The 13,714-nt window shown below is 48.4% G+C and overlaps 1 protein-coding gene across 1 annotated transcript in view; it reads left to right on the forward strand.

Annotated features, from left to right (window-relative positions):
- Nucleotides 1-13,708, forward strand: part of TNFSF4 (TNF superfamily member 4) — a 17,332-nt gene extending 3,624 nt beyond the window's left edge. Inside the window, exons 2-3 of the mRNA XM_006907800.2 lie at nucleotides 10,810-10,858; nucleotides 12,308-13,708. Coding sequence (XP_006907862.1) covers nucleotides 10,810-10,858; nucleotides 12,308-12,657 — 399 coding nt within the window. The 3' untranslated portion in view covers nucleotides 12,658-13,708. The remainder of the gene's footprint in view (nucleotides 1-10,809; nucleotides 10,859-12,307) is intronic.
- Nucleotides 13,709-13,714: the final 6 nt, after the last annotated feature.

The raw sequence follows: 13,714 nt of genomic DNA on the forward strand, positions 1-13,714 counted from the left end.
GTCTCCTTGGACACAACTTTATAGATGTGAGAGCTTTTAGTGATAATTCTCCAGCAATTCTCACAGTTTAAAGGTTGACATTCTTATCACTTTACTGCTGGGAAAAACAGAAGTGGAGGTACTTGGCAAGTGAGCTGACCAGTTCTGTGTCATTGATGGTCAGAATCAGAATTCAGTTTCTTGACGAAGTTTCAGGCTAGAACTTGGACTTTCTTTGTATCATTTAGGGAGAAAAAGAGATGTTTTGGCCTGAAAAGTCTTGTCACAGATTAGCTCAATTTAAATGTGTCCCAATGTAATCTAACAAGTTCTTAGAAATTCTTTTTTTTTAAATGACAGACATGCAAATAAATGATTCTTAATGCAATGGAATTTACATTTCATAAGCGATTCTGTGTGAATTGAAAAGAAACATCTGAAGTGTTGAACTGATGTGTCATTATTTTGAGGTTCTTAAAGGAGGTACCGATAAAAATGTATAGAATCATCGGATAATGAGCAGGCATTAGACTTAATCTCCTTACAGATAAGAAAACAGAAACCCAGAGAGGGTAAAGTCTCGGGGGAAGAGATAATGCTTCAGCCGATATTACAAGAAAGAGTAGAAATTCTTTAAATAGACAAGAGGGGATGGTGATGGTTACATAGTGGGCAGAAGGCTCCCTAGGGAGGACAGCAAATTATTCAGATTGGCTGAATATAATTTGTTCCTAGGGCAAAATGGTGAGAGATAAAGCTGATGGGGTCTTGTGACTCATGCTAGGGAACACACTTTCTTCCATTCCATGCAAAAGAAAATAACAGGAAAAATCACTCTAATTGCTACTTCTCCAAATTTCGCTTCTCTTCTGTGGTCTACAGATATAGAAAGTGAATCTGAGCTCAGGCAGCAGTAGGGGGCGCAATAGTAAAATGAATCATTCTCAACGTGACTCAAGAGAGCTTCCTCTTCTTTTCCTGAAGAGTTAAGAAAACTTTTCTCAGGAAGCCAAGTGCTCACCTCCGTGTGAGAGGATAAGCAATCTTAGGATGGCCTCAGAGCTTTTGGTATTGATGCAGTGATGATATTTTGTACGTGAAAAATGTCAATAGATGTTCTAACCCAAGTAGTCAAAATAAGACCCAAGAATTTGGACTGGGTTTACGCTGGAAAATGTCACATACGTATGCATATGTAAAAACAAATACACATGCAGAAAAGTTGGGGTCTGAGCAGAAAGGCTCCTGGTGTAGACCTGGGGGTACAGTCTCCCAATTCCATTTCTCTGACCTCAGCCCCGGGCTACTTGCGCGGAGTAAGAGACGACTGAGTTACGGAGTAGAGAGACTAGAAAGGTTACTTCCCACAGACGGTCACAGATGAAATTCATGGTGGCGTTAGCGTAAAATTGGATTTCCCGACACCCCATGGCTCGCGTATTTTGTTTATAGCCAGCCATACTTTTGATATCCGTATCTTTCCAAATGAAGGAATGAAGACACTTTCTTATACAAAAATACGAAACATCTCAAACGTTGGGGGGCATCATGGAGGTGCAGAAGGGTACGCTGGACCAGAAGCCAGGAGGTCCTGGTCGGCCTGGTCTTCAACGTCACGGCCCAGGGTAGATTCCCGGAAATTCCTTGAGTGTCAGCTTTGTCGTTTCCAAACGTCGTGAGTGGCCAGTATGTCCGGAGCTGTTAGGGGTGGACGTGCTTCTGGACGTGCTTTACCTTGTCGCGCATACACACGTGCACACACCGTCACTCGAATCTCAGAGGGCCTATCCGAGTTCGGGTTAACCAGAACTTCATGGACTTCCTGACTGCAATTTTTAGGATTAAACTAATTCTAGCATTTTCGACACAGATTTCTCCTTCAGGGTCCATGGCTGGCATCAGAGAGCAACGGAAGAGCAGAGGGAGCATTTATTAGGGCATGAAGTGTTATGATCAGGTTTAGCACCTGGAAGGGGTTCGTTGAGAACATTGAGAACACGTGGCCCAGGCTGGTTCCATTTCTCTCCGATGGGTCTGTTTCATCTGACTCGCCAGTGGCTTGGCCATCGAACAGGGCAGAAAAGAAGAGGGGCGTGGTCGGGTTCACGATGCTGGAATCACTGGGGACGCGACCGGCGAGCGGTTGTCCCCTTACCCGCGGTCTTGCTTTCCGAGGTTTCAGTTACCCGAGGTCCGAATGCGTTAAATGAAGAATTCCTGAAGTGAACAACGCGTGATTTTTAAATCCCGCGTCATTCCGAGGAGCGTGACGAAAGCTCACGCTGTCCCTCTGGGAAGTGAATCGTCCCTTTGTTTAGCATCTCCACAGCCGTAGACATATCCCGTCCCTTAGTCACTTAGTTGCCGTCTCTGTGATCAGATCTACTGTCCGAAGCATCGCAGTGCTTGGGTACGAGTCACCCGCATTTTCCTTAGTAATGGCTCCAACGTATGAGAGTAGTGATGCTGCCAATTCGGATACGTCAAAGAGAAGCCGCTAAGTGCTTCCTTCAGTGAGAAGGTCTCCGTTTAGGAAAAAACCTAGTATAAATAGGCTTCAGTACCATTTGTGGTTTTAGGCATCCACTGGGGGTCTTGGGACATATTTCCCGTGGAAAAGGAGGAGCTACTATAATTAATTTTTTTTCCTTTTCAGCAGATCTTTCATTCTGAAATGCACCTTAGGTGGGGTGTCACTTTGATAACATGTAAATGTTATTTAATAACGTACTCTGATGGACAGAAAAACGGACTTTGATTCTTCCGATACTATTTAATAAGCGCTTGTGGGTAGAAAACCTTCGTTCCCAAAGTGTTGCGTTGCATCTGTGGGGGACCGAGGGGTCCAGAGTCTAAATGATGCACGCTCAGTGCTGGCCTCTCCGTAGGCAGCCACAGCATGAGCCTACAGGAGCAGAAAAACCGCCAAACAAAGGTCAGGATCAAAATGAAAGTATTGCAAAAAGTCACAAATGAGCAGCAAAATAGTCATTAAGGGAAAATGTAAAAACCTTTTGGGGTTATAAAATAAGCTGTAAAACATATTTTATAGTTCAGCAATGTAAAATATGTTTTGAATTACTTGTGTGTTGACTGTCTGATGGTTTTAGCTTCCAAGGCCCCCCAAACTCTCAATCTGGTCCTGTATACAGTACAGTGAAGACTGGGAGCTCAAAGCGTTCTGTGGGGGGATGGTTGAGGGGTGTCATTCCTGGTGTCACCTGCGACAAGTCCCTCATTTTTCAGATCTTTTTCACACTTCTGTCCTCACTCCTTCACTGCGACCTTGGAGGAAGACGGACAGATATTTGTGTGCAGATTTACAATGAGGAACTTTGAGCCATTAAAGATTGGCCTAGCTTTACAGAGCAATGTCAGGGTTAGACATTAGGACTAGTTCTACATTCTTGTCCTGTCTCCTTCCATGCCACTTGGCCATGACTCCATGACTCTAAGCTTTAAGGATTTTGGCTGCCTGTTTTAAAATTCATGTCATTTTCTAACATAAGTTGTTTTTGAAGGAAAAACTGAGGAAAAGATTGATGACCTGGTATAGAGGGAAAAAAGATTCTTTTTTAAGAATGGATTGAAATCTACGTACACAAATGTAGATAACATGATCAGAAGCTTTAACGATCACATAATACCTAAGGGGCTATTTTTATCAAACAGAGTGTAGCATGGGTGGTATATCGATAGAAGAGAGAGGGGGGCCCGGATTCAGGTGCTAGTTCATCTTTTATATTTATTTTCTTCTTTTTTGTTATATACAGTAACAGGATCAGACAATATACTCTCCCGAGCCTTTCTCGTTCTGCCAGACTCTGATTCAGATTTACTTCCATGCGATAGTGTGATTTGCCCTCTCTATGAAAATACCTATTCGGCCATGTGTCAGGGTCCCAGAGCTGCCATAACAAGTCACCACAGACTGGTGCCTTAAAACAGCAGAAATTTATTTTCTCATAGTTCTAGAGGGTAGACGTTCAAAATCAAAGTGCTGGCAGGGCCACACCCTCTCCGAAGACTCGGGAAGAATCCTCCCTTGCCTCTTTCTGGCTTCTGGTGGCTCCCAGCAAGCCTGGGTGTTCCTTGGCCCGCAGCCGCATCACCCCATCCCTGCCCCCATCTTCACGTGACCGTCTTGCCTGTGTGCATCTCTGTGCCCTCTCCTCTTCTTTCAGGGACACCGGTCATATTGGATTTAGGGTCCACTCTCATTTAGTGGACCTCACGTTAGCTTAACTAATTGCATCTGCAAACACCCCATTTCCAGATAAAGTCACATACTGAGGTTCCAGGTGGACATGAATTTTGGGAGGACACTGTTCTGCTCCCTATAAACCATTGACTCATTTACCTATTGAGCAGTATCCATGGAGTGTCAGGTGACTGTCAGACCCTGAGAAAACGGTGGTGAGCATGACATGATCTTCCTGTCCTCCCAGTGTTTAAGGAAGACGGTGAAAGCAGCAGGAACGCAGTGTGCGATAAGTACTGGAAAACAATTCCTCAGGCAGACGTTTCAACAGAGAGCTACCTACCAACTCCAACACCCAGTTTCTCAACAGATGGTAAAGCGAGCACACTTTTGTTTTGTGCTAGGGGCTTTGTTTTTCTCCCGTGAACTAACAGGAAGGCCTTAGTTTAAAATGTCATTGTGGTCATTGTCACGGCCACCATCATCATCCCACTGCTATTCCGGGATGATTTTCACCAGTCGCTAGTCTCAGTTCTCATCAGAATACAGGTTGAGGATTATTTAGCTTCATGCAAATGAGGCTAAGCTTTATCACACAAACACCACTAGAGAGACTCTTGAGTGTTAATTAACTGTCAGAGGGGCCACTTGGGGAGGAGGTCTGTTGCTTCTGTTACAGCAGGAGGGTTTATTGTGTTGAAAAGATCATCTGTCTAATTTAAACAGATAAGTTAAAAATAAAAGGCCTTCTCATCACGTAATCCCCTGGGATTTCGCTTTTGAATGTTGTGATTTGCCCAATCTCTGATACGCGAGAGGTCCTTAGACACTGCGGACTCCACCATCTACAACAAGATGAAGAAATTAGAAACCGAGGAAGAGTCAGGGCTTGTTCCGGCGTAAGACCAATCCCAAGTGTCCCTAAGACCAGTCCCAACTGTCCCTAAGACCAGTCTCAAGTGTCCCTAAGACCAGTCCCAAGTGTTCCTATTCCCAGCCCAGTGCCTTGCCCACTAGGTCGCCTTCCCAAGGCATTGACCCCTCCTTTGTATACAGCAAATGAGATGGGGAATGAGCGACTTCAGATAGAAAGATACTGACTGCAGTAATTCTACTCGAAATGAATGGGACAATTTAAAAACCCTTGAGCAATGTGTGGTGTGGGTTAGGGTCAGTGTCAGATGGTATCTGATTATGGGGTCACTGGCTAAGTTCCGCCATAGCTCAGCAAGCATTTTATTTTATTTTGTTTTACTGAATGCCCTTTCATCTGGGGCAGGGTAAGATTTATGATCAATGCGGTGGGTATGTTGTCAGAGGCCCCTTCCAGTTGCTTAGAGACTTAGCCGCCACAAGGATGTTATGGTGGGAACCCACCTAGTCACCGGGGAGGAAGTGAGCTCTCAGCAGCGCTGGGGCAGAGCCTCTGCCAGTGCGCTCTGAGGACTTCCCCGGTTCATGTGGGAAGGGAAACCCAGATACAAGAAAACCGTCCCCTTGAGGTTATAAAAATCGATTGTTAGGTGAATCGCATACTTTTGAAGGTGTGTTCATGTCACATGGACGCTTTTGGTTCATTTGGTTGTTGACCTGGGTATCCGAGATTCCTCTTAGGACTCTATTAATTGCTAGGCATTTGGGACAATGAAACCACAGTTAGTGCTTTGGGAGTAGGGGAGAGGGTCGGTCAGCAGAAGAGGGGAAGAGGGGAAGCGGTGAGAGCGAGGAGGCTGTGTCAGGGTCCCGCTGGGCTGTGCTGGAGAGGAGGGGACAGGTCAGGACAGAGACTACAGCAGAAAGGTGCTGGCAGGCCCGCTGGAGGGAGGGAGGGAGGGAGAGAGAGAAGGTTTGGGATGACAATCGAAATGGTGTTTCTTTGTATTCATTAAGTCCCAACAGACTCTTTATTCGACAAGGTTTTCAAAGCCACACATCTTCGTCTCTCAGAAATGTGACTTTGGGCACAAGGTTTTCCGAATATGGAAGCCTCCTTGGCCCAAGACCCAGTTTTTGCCCATTCGTTTTATTCTTCTCTCGGAGTGGGGTTCTAGTCGCGTCCCTGATCAGAAGTGAGGCCCTCCCCTCGGTAAGGAGGCTGTTTCTGCTGAGAGCACACTGACTCCCCAGGACGACAGTCAACCCTCCCGGCCTGCTGTCATGGCTAAGTACAGAAAATTCCATCTTCCTCTTCGCAGGCCCCTTCGGAGGCGCCCTGAGAGCCTGTGAGCTTGTGCTTTCATGTTCTGTCGCGTCTCCTCTGACTGACACGAAGCGCGGGGCGGGGGGAGGAGAGGGTCACAGGCAGTGAGGGTGGTGTGGTGAACCGGGGAGTCCCCATGTCATATCTGATTCCCCGCCGACCTCCGCTGACTCACACCCCACCCCATTCCCGCCCAGGGTCTTCACGCTGTGGCCTGGCATTGAGCGAGGAAGGGCAAGGCCCCCAGGGCGAGCCCACGGCCCCTTCCTGGTCTCAGACTTGCTGAGACTCATTCCCTCCTGCCGCAGCGACCCCTCTCCACACAAACGACAGGCGCGCGCGAGGTGGGCGGCCTCGTGCTGCCTCCTCCTAAGTGACCTTTGGAAACTCATTCTCACCAAAGATGAGCTCTTGAAACAACCACTGCCTTTTTGGGAACGTGGTTCAGGCTGCTGGATAAAGGCTGAACATCGGACGTTTCCCATCTGTGTTCTCAGGCAGCTCAGTGCTCGATGCTGAGAGAGGCCAGGAGAGGACCAGTTCTGAATCTTCTGGGCAGCACCTGCTGGCTGCCTACCTTGAACTTGTCCGTGGGGCCAGCTGCCTCTTGCCAGGTTTTGCCAAACTGTTCGACACAGATGGCCTTGTAGGGTTGGCTAAGGAGATCTTTTCTGGACAACTTCTGGATATTTTGAGAGATATAGGACTATTTTGACAAGTATCTAAAACCTAATCTTTTAATCTTGCTCAGTGTTGATGATGAAAATAATTCGCATTCATTTTGGCCCCTCAGACAAATGTTTTCATGAGGGTAAATATCAGAAGATATTTACTTTACCCACATGCACAAACATGGTCTTTTTTTTCTATATCAAGAAAAGCAAAATCCTGAGATCTTCTCCAGATACAAAGAAAATGGAAAATATCACAGGTCCCGGAGGGTCTTCATGTGAGGACAAGCTATGGGACAAGGTGTCTTCAATCCGGAAAGTCCGAAGATCCCCGCATTATCCCCGAGGGTGAAATGCAAACTCCTGTCAGTCTGCACACCAGAATCGGAGTGCAGCCCGCGCGCGGACGGGAAGCCATCTTCCAGAGGAAACTTACGTCTTACCGCCGGAGAAACTGAGGCCGCAGAAGTGACGGGATTCGACGCCGGCCCTGCCGCCCAGAACGATTCTCGCTGTCCCGCACCTGCAGCGTTTCCTCCCCGTTCGGATCTGGAGCGAGGAGAAATGGCTGTGGGGATTTCGTGAGCCTTCCTGTCCTCGTGTCCACTTCGGCGCCAAGCTTGGAGGAAAGACGCTGTCACGCGCAAAGCTAGGCAGGGTGGTGACCTCACCGTGACTTCATCCTGAGAGCGCATGGCCCCCACCTGGGTTGGAGGGCTGCCATGAGCGACGTCACGAAAACAGGAACAGCGGAGCACCCATGGTCGGAGGGACATTCTGGGTGGTAGAACCAGGGAAGCAAGTATTTTCGAATGCTTGTCGGGCACACCGCCGGGTGCAGTCACATAGTTCTCTTTTTAAACGTCACAGTCATCTCTGGAACATGCCGATGACAGTCGCTTTATTTCCACAGGTGTGCAAGCTAATAACAAATTCCTGCAAGGAAGGGTTCCGACCAGATTTGCACATTGGGGTGATCCCTGTGTGTCAGTGGACCTTGGTCCCTCCTCCACCTCACACATCCTGGCTGACAGCTGCCGCTCGGCCTGGCACTGAGCGTCTGTGAGCCAGAACCTTATTTCCTTGGGGAGAGATTGTCTGAGAGGGAATGGGGCACGTGCGAGTGAGAAGGGTCCTTCGGGTTTTCTGAAAGTGCTCTCTTCGCCCTCGGCTGAAAAAAAAAAAATATATCGATATGCAATACTCCAGGTCTGGGAGCTCAGACGACTGTGGCCATCCCAGGATCTTTCTGGAAAAGCGGAATTTGAGCAGACTTGTTTAAATAAGTGATGATGTTCATGCTGAATCTACTGGCATGGATATAAATTCCAGTTAGTTGAGAAAGGGAAGAATTTCACAGCCAAGTTCATGAGGCTGGGATGCCTAGCTGTTGTTGAAATCCTTTTTGTCTTGCTTCTGGGACCTACAGATCACATTTCCCAGACTCCTTTGCCAAAAACAAGCAAACGAGCAAAAAAAACAAAAAAACAAAAAAACAAAAAAACAACGAAAAACAACAAAAAAACCCCCACAATAATAAAGCTCGGAAATGGTATATAATATTTCTAAATTCACAGACCTGGAGAAGTCACCACTGAACTGAATCTGACTCTGTGACCGCCCACTGCGCTCCACTCAATGGCAAAGAGAGAGAGAAAATGGTTGGCTGGAGCGTCAGGCACAGAAAGGGTGTGTGTGGCAGTAGAGCTCGATAAGGAGGTTGGAGCTGGGCCCTCTGGGGGTGCTTCTGGGCAGCGTGAGGTAATCAGGAGTGGAGGACGAGGGGCAGGTTGTGGCCGGGCAGGGAGCCGGGGGAAGGAACGTTTGTTTCGTTTCACGCCATCGCCTGGACTGGATGGCGTTGCTGCTGGTTCGAGGCTCGTGTGAGACGACGCTCGCTTCTACCACCGGGAAACTGTCAGGAGAAGGAACAGAAAGCCTCGGTCTGCAGTTCCGGTAGAGCCACCCAAGAGAGGAAGTGCTTTCCTCGCTGCCCCTTGGCATCCTGGTCCCAGAGAATGTCCTCTGCCACTCCCACCATTACTTCAGCAGCATCCTTTCGAACGCTGGGGAATTTCTTTGCATGGCAGGAAGCATTTGGAGATTTTGCAAAGTCAGTCAAATAATCTAATCACGAGGCCTTTAGATCAGAGAGCTTGACGTAAGTTTGGGAATGCGGAGGCTTTGTTTCTTTCCTCTTTTATTAAAATGGACTTAGAATTGCAGCTTCCAAAATCTGAATCATGGACCGTTTGTGCTGAAAGGGATCTCTGCGGTCTCCTGGCAACTTTTACAAATGAGAAAACAGATATTTAGAGAAGTTATAAAACCTGCCAGGATGCAGCCGGCTGAGCTCTCTCTACGCTTCCCCACGGGCCACTTCTGACTTGAACGAGGAGGCCATTTTGTTCTGAGAGCAGTGGGGCTTTTCTTTGCCCCGGGGATTATGGTGAGAGGGTAACACGGCTTTTGAGAGGCCTTCTTCCAGAACGTGGCATGAAGGGCACCAGTTCAGCCGTGACAAACGCTTTGCAGAGGGGAGAGGGCCGAAGACGCCTCTCTTCGTGTGCTCGCCACTGCCCTGGCAGGGCTCGGGAAGGCTGTCCCTTCCACCTCGGCCGGTCCCGGCTCGGCCAGGCTTGTGATCTCACGGATGGGGGACGTCCGGGCGTTCCTCGCCCGTGGGAAGAGCTGTTGTCCTTCTTGGTGGTGCTTCCCACCGGCCCCGCTCCTCCCGATTTCCCTTTGTCATAGGCAATAGAGGCGGACGGTACGGCATTTTGAAAATGTAAAAAACGAGCATGAAAGGTGAGGGGCCCTCCCACTCTGGACTTCAGGCTTTCAGATGCTTTCCCGGGCATCGTTTGCGACCCGTGTGTGTGTGTGTGTGCGCGTGCACACGTGTGTGCGTTCTTTCAGGAAGAGCCCATGCCACACGAGCATCGCCATTGGAATGTGCTGGACACGTGATTCTGCCTTCCGCTTTGTTCACGCCGGGTATTTTGGAATCTGCTCCCTACCGAACTTTGTTCTTTTAACCACCAAATTGCGACAGACTTTTTATCTACCAGGCTCGATCTCTTTACTGTTTGACTTCTTTCTCGCTCTTGAAGTACTCTCTTGGTTCAAGTGAGATTTTTCAAGCTGTTAGAGAGAAGGGGAAAACCCAACGTTAGAAAAAGTTACAGTCAGATCTACTGAACCTTGAAGGATTAGACCACTTTTTATTGCCCGTATGCCCTGAAAGTAAAACTCTCTGGCTCCCGCACGACAGTGAAAGAGCAAGCAGCCAAGAAGCATCTAGAACTCGCTCCCAGAGCATTCTGGGTGTCTGTGGCCGTGATGGATGGATGATGGGTCACAGCCTTCTCCACGGGGGCGGGGAGGGGGGAACTCTGTGATTAGGTTTCTCGACAAGATGACTGTTAAATGCTCTGTTTTCCAAAAGGGACAACTGGGGCCTCATCAGCCGAAACAGCACACCAGACGAGAGTTTGGCAGAAGCCAGCAAAGGTCTCAGCTGCTCGTGGGAGAGAGCAGAATACTCTCTTGGCTTCTCTTCAGAGATATTATAGAAGAGCATTATGGGGGGGCAGGAAGGAGGTCTGGCTCCAATCTTCATAGGAAAAAAACCAAGTTTTCTGTCAAGTCGCTCCTTCTACGGGTGACACTTTTGTTTCACATGATAGGACTTGTCAAGTCCATTGGTTGACTTTTTATATTTTTTTCCTAAAAATATATTCTTTTTTGTCTTCCAGGTGCCACCTCAGTATCCTCCAATTCAAAGTATCAGAGCACAATTTACCAGTAAGTATGGTCAAAAGTCCAATAGATTCATATTTTTAAAAGAATCTTCTCTGCAGTCTCTTTAATGTCCTCCAGAACACAATGTCCCTCTTAGCGAACTACTAAATCTTGGAATCACTGGAGCCTGCATATTGTTTTCATTAGGAACAAAGGAGGGTGTGTGAGGAAGGGGAGCAATTAATGACCAAATCCGAGCTTGTCACTGTATCCATTACTTTATATGCCGCACTCAGGATTCCTCTGAGTGCAAGTCGGTCTGACTGTATGACACATCATTTCCCACTAATTCTACTACGGGACAAGAATTTACCTTAATGAGAGTTGGCAGAGGCCCCAGGTATGAAAGAAGGTGATACTTTAACTGCCAGGAGAGTGTAATTTGGATCTTTGATTAACACGAGGACAACCGCCAGAAGTTTCTCTAAGGCTGTTTGTTTGTTTTATTAAGTCCCGGGGCTGAAGGGAAGTGCATCTTGCCCTCCAGAGTGGTCCTCATTCTCAGATCAAAGTACACCCCTCGGGTCTGGTACAGAGTCAGAAGTACTGAATTATGCCCAGCGGTGGGGCGTCCTCTCTCGCAACCGCAAGGGACGTGGGTCAGAGTGGAGAGTCGCTTGGCCCTTCAGGACGAGACTGGGGCTGACGGGAAAGAAAAGAAACCTAGGCTTTTTGGCTTACACTGGTGCTGGCTCCACACAAGGGTCCCAAAGCCATCTCTCTGTGGCCTTCTTCTCTTCCTCCTTTGTCTTCTTCCGTGGCGGCAGCTCTGCCCAAGACGTCTTCCAGGAGAAACTGGCAACAGAAAGGTAAACGGGAGCAGCAGGTCTGTGCTCCTCAGCTCTGACACCTGCTTCCCACTGGGCAGGACGCGAGCCCGCCGGCTTGCTGTGCATAGTGGCGTCACTAAGCGTAAGCGACTGCAGACATAGGTCAGTAAGTGCTGTCGTGTCAGTGTTCGGTGCCCGGGGCATGTGGACACTCTGCGTTTCATGGTCAGTGCAGAGAGGACAGGGCGGAGTTCGTGCGATTGCTCTGCGTGGAGAGAACCCACCGCCCTTTCGTCCGGCCTTTGTGCCAGTCCAGCCCCTGAGCAAGACGAGAAGCACTGAAGTTGCCAACTCTGCCTCGGTTTGAAAACGAATCAGGGAAACGCTCCATCTCTTGCCATGGGTCTGTTGTGACAACGTCCGATTGCTATAATCTGCCAGCTCTTCAATGCTGGCCCCAGCGGAAACTCTCCCGGCTCCGAGTGTTAGCTTCACCTCCTCTTCCATTCTCCAGGTGAAGCAGAGTCCGGCCCTCAGGTGGAAACACGGTGCCCATTTCCTCTCATTCTTCTCCAAATCTCTGCCCCCCACTTTCTCTTCACGTGTTTCAGATGCACTGGAAGGCGTTACCCAAAGCTGTGCTATGCAGTCATTTTTTTTTTCCAATTCTTCTCCTTTTCAGAGTGTGACAATGAGAAAGGCTTCATCATCACATCTCCAAACCAGGAGACGACCATGAAGCTGCAAGACAACTCAGTCCTCGTCCGCTGTGACGGGTTTTATCTCGTCTCCCTGAAGGGCTACTTCTCGCAGGAGCTCAGCCTCAGCCTTCATTACCGGAAGGGTCGAGAACCCCTCTTCTCCCTGAGCAAGGTCAAGTACGTCAGCTCCATCGCCGTGGTCTATCTGGGTTTCAAGGACAAAATCTACTTGAATGTGACCACTCACAGTACCTCCTGTGAAGACATTCAGGTGAATGGTGGGGAACTGATTCTCATTCATCAAAGTCCTGGTGGATTCTGCGCCTACTGAGGATCTGATGGCCACACCGAAGGCGGGCACCAAGCGTGAGTGTCACATCAGGGGTGGACAGGACACTGATGCTTCCTTGGAAGTGGGAGTCATCCCAGCTCAGCCCCCGTAGATGGCCACACAGGCTGTGACCGGAAGAAGATTCCCCCGCCCCGACTCAGGGATATTTAAAACTTATTGTACATGTCACTTAACTTTATTTATCCTCGTATCTTTTAAATCCCCAGCCCTCATCCCTCACAACTGCCTCAAGTATATAAGGTACTTCTGCAGAACGAGAATATGCAGGGCCTCTTCCTTAAGACACCCTGTTTCCATTGGTCAGGAATTCGTCATAAGAAACTTTCTTTATTGAAAAAGACACTGGACTACTGTCTGCTGGGAATTTGACATCTGGCATCGTCAAAATGGAAAGGACCCAGGAGAGGGCTTATCGATCTGCCAAAGGTGGCACGGACCTACTCCTGGCAGCCAAAGCTGCCTCGCCAAGATGCGACTGGTCGCAGTTTGCTTGTGTCCTAAATACCTCTCTCCTTTGGTGACGTTCAGAAGGAAAATCGACTCACGAACGGTGCCCTGGCTTTGAACGTGGGCGGCTGAAGACTACTTGGAGCGCTGGGCTGTTTCTTTACCGCTTTGCTTTCTCGGCCTCCAAGTGTTCTTAGTAGAAATTTCCTCGCAAAAAAACCACCTTGGGATGTGAGGCTTTGAAAAATCTACTCGATAATCCAAGGAAAACCGAGAGATTTTTCTAATTTGGGAAAGTGAGAGAATATCTTTAGCGCACGGGAGAGCAGTGGAACTGGACCTCTCAGGGTAAATGTCGCCAAGAATTTACACAGTCTGGGGAGGAAATGCGTTCTTTCCATTTGTGTGCACCCTCCTGCTTCTGCTGAAACACCCTCAGTCCTGCGCCTTGTACACATACCCCACATGGCTAGTTTCAGAAAGGAGGCAATTCTGGTATTAGATGCAACTTTATTTCAAGAGACACCGAGAACCTATTGTATCTTATGAAACGCAGTGATCTCGGTCTAGAAACACCATAATATCGTGT

This window comes from Pteropus alecto, unplaced genomic scaffold (assembly GCF_000325575.1).
Source record: "Pteropus alecto unplaced genomic scaffold, ASM32557v1 scaffold101, whole genome shotgun sequence".
NCBI lineage: Eukaryota > Metazoa > Chordata > Mammalia > Chiroptera > Pteropodidae > Pteropus > Pteropus alecto.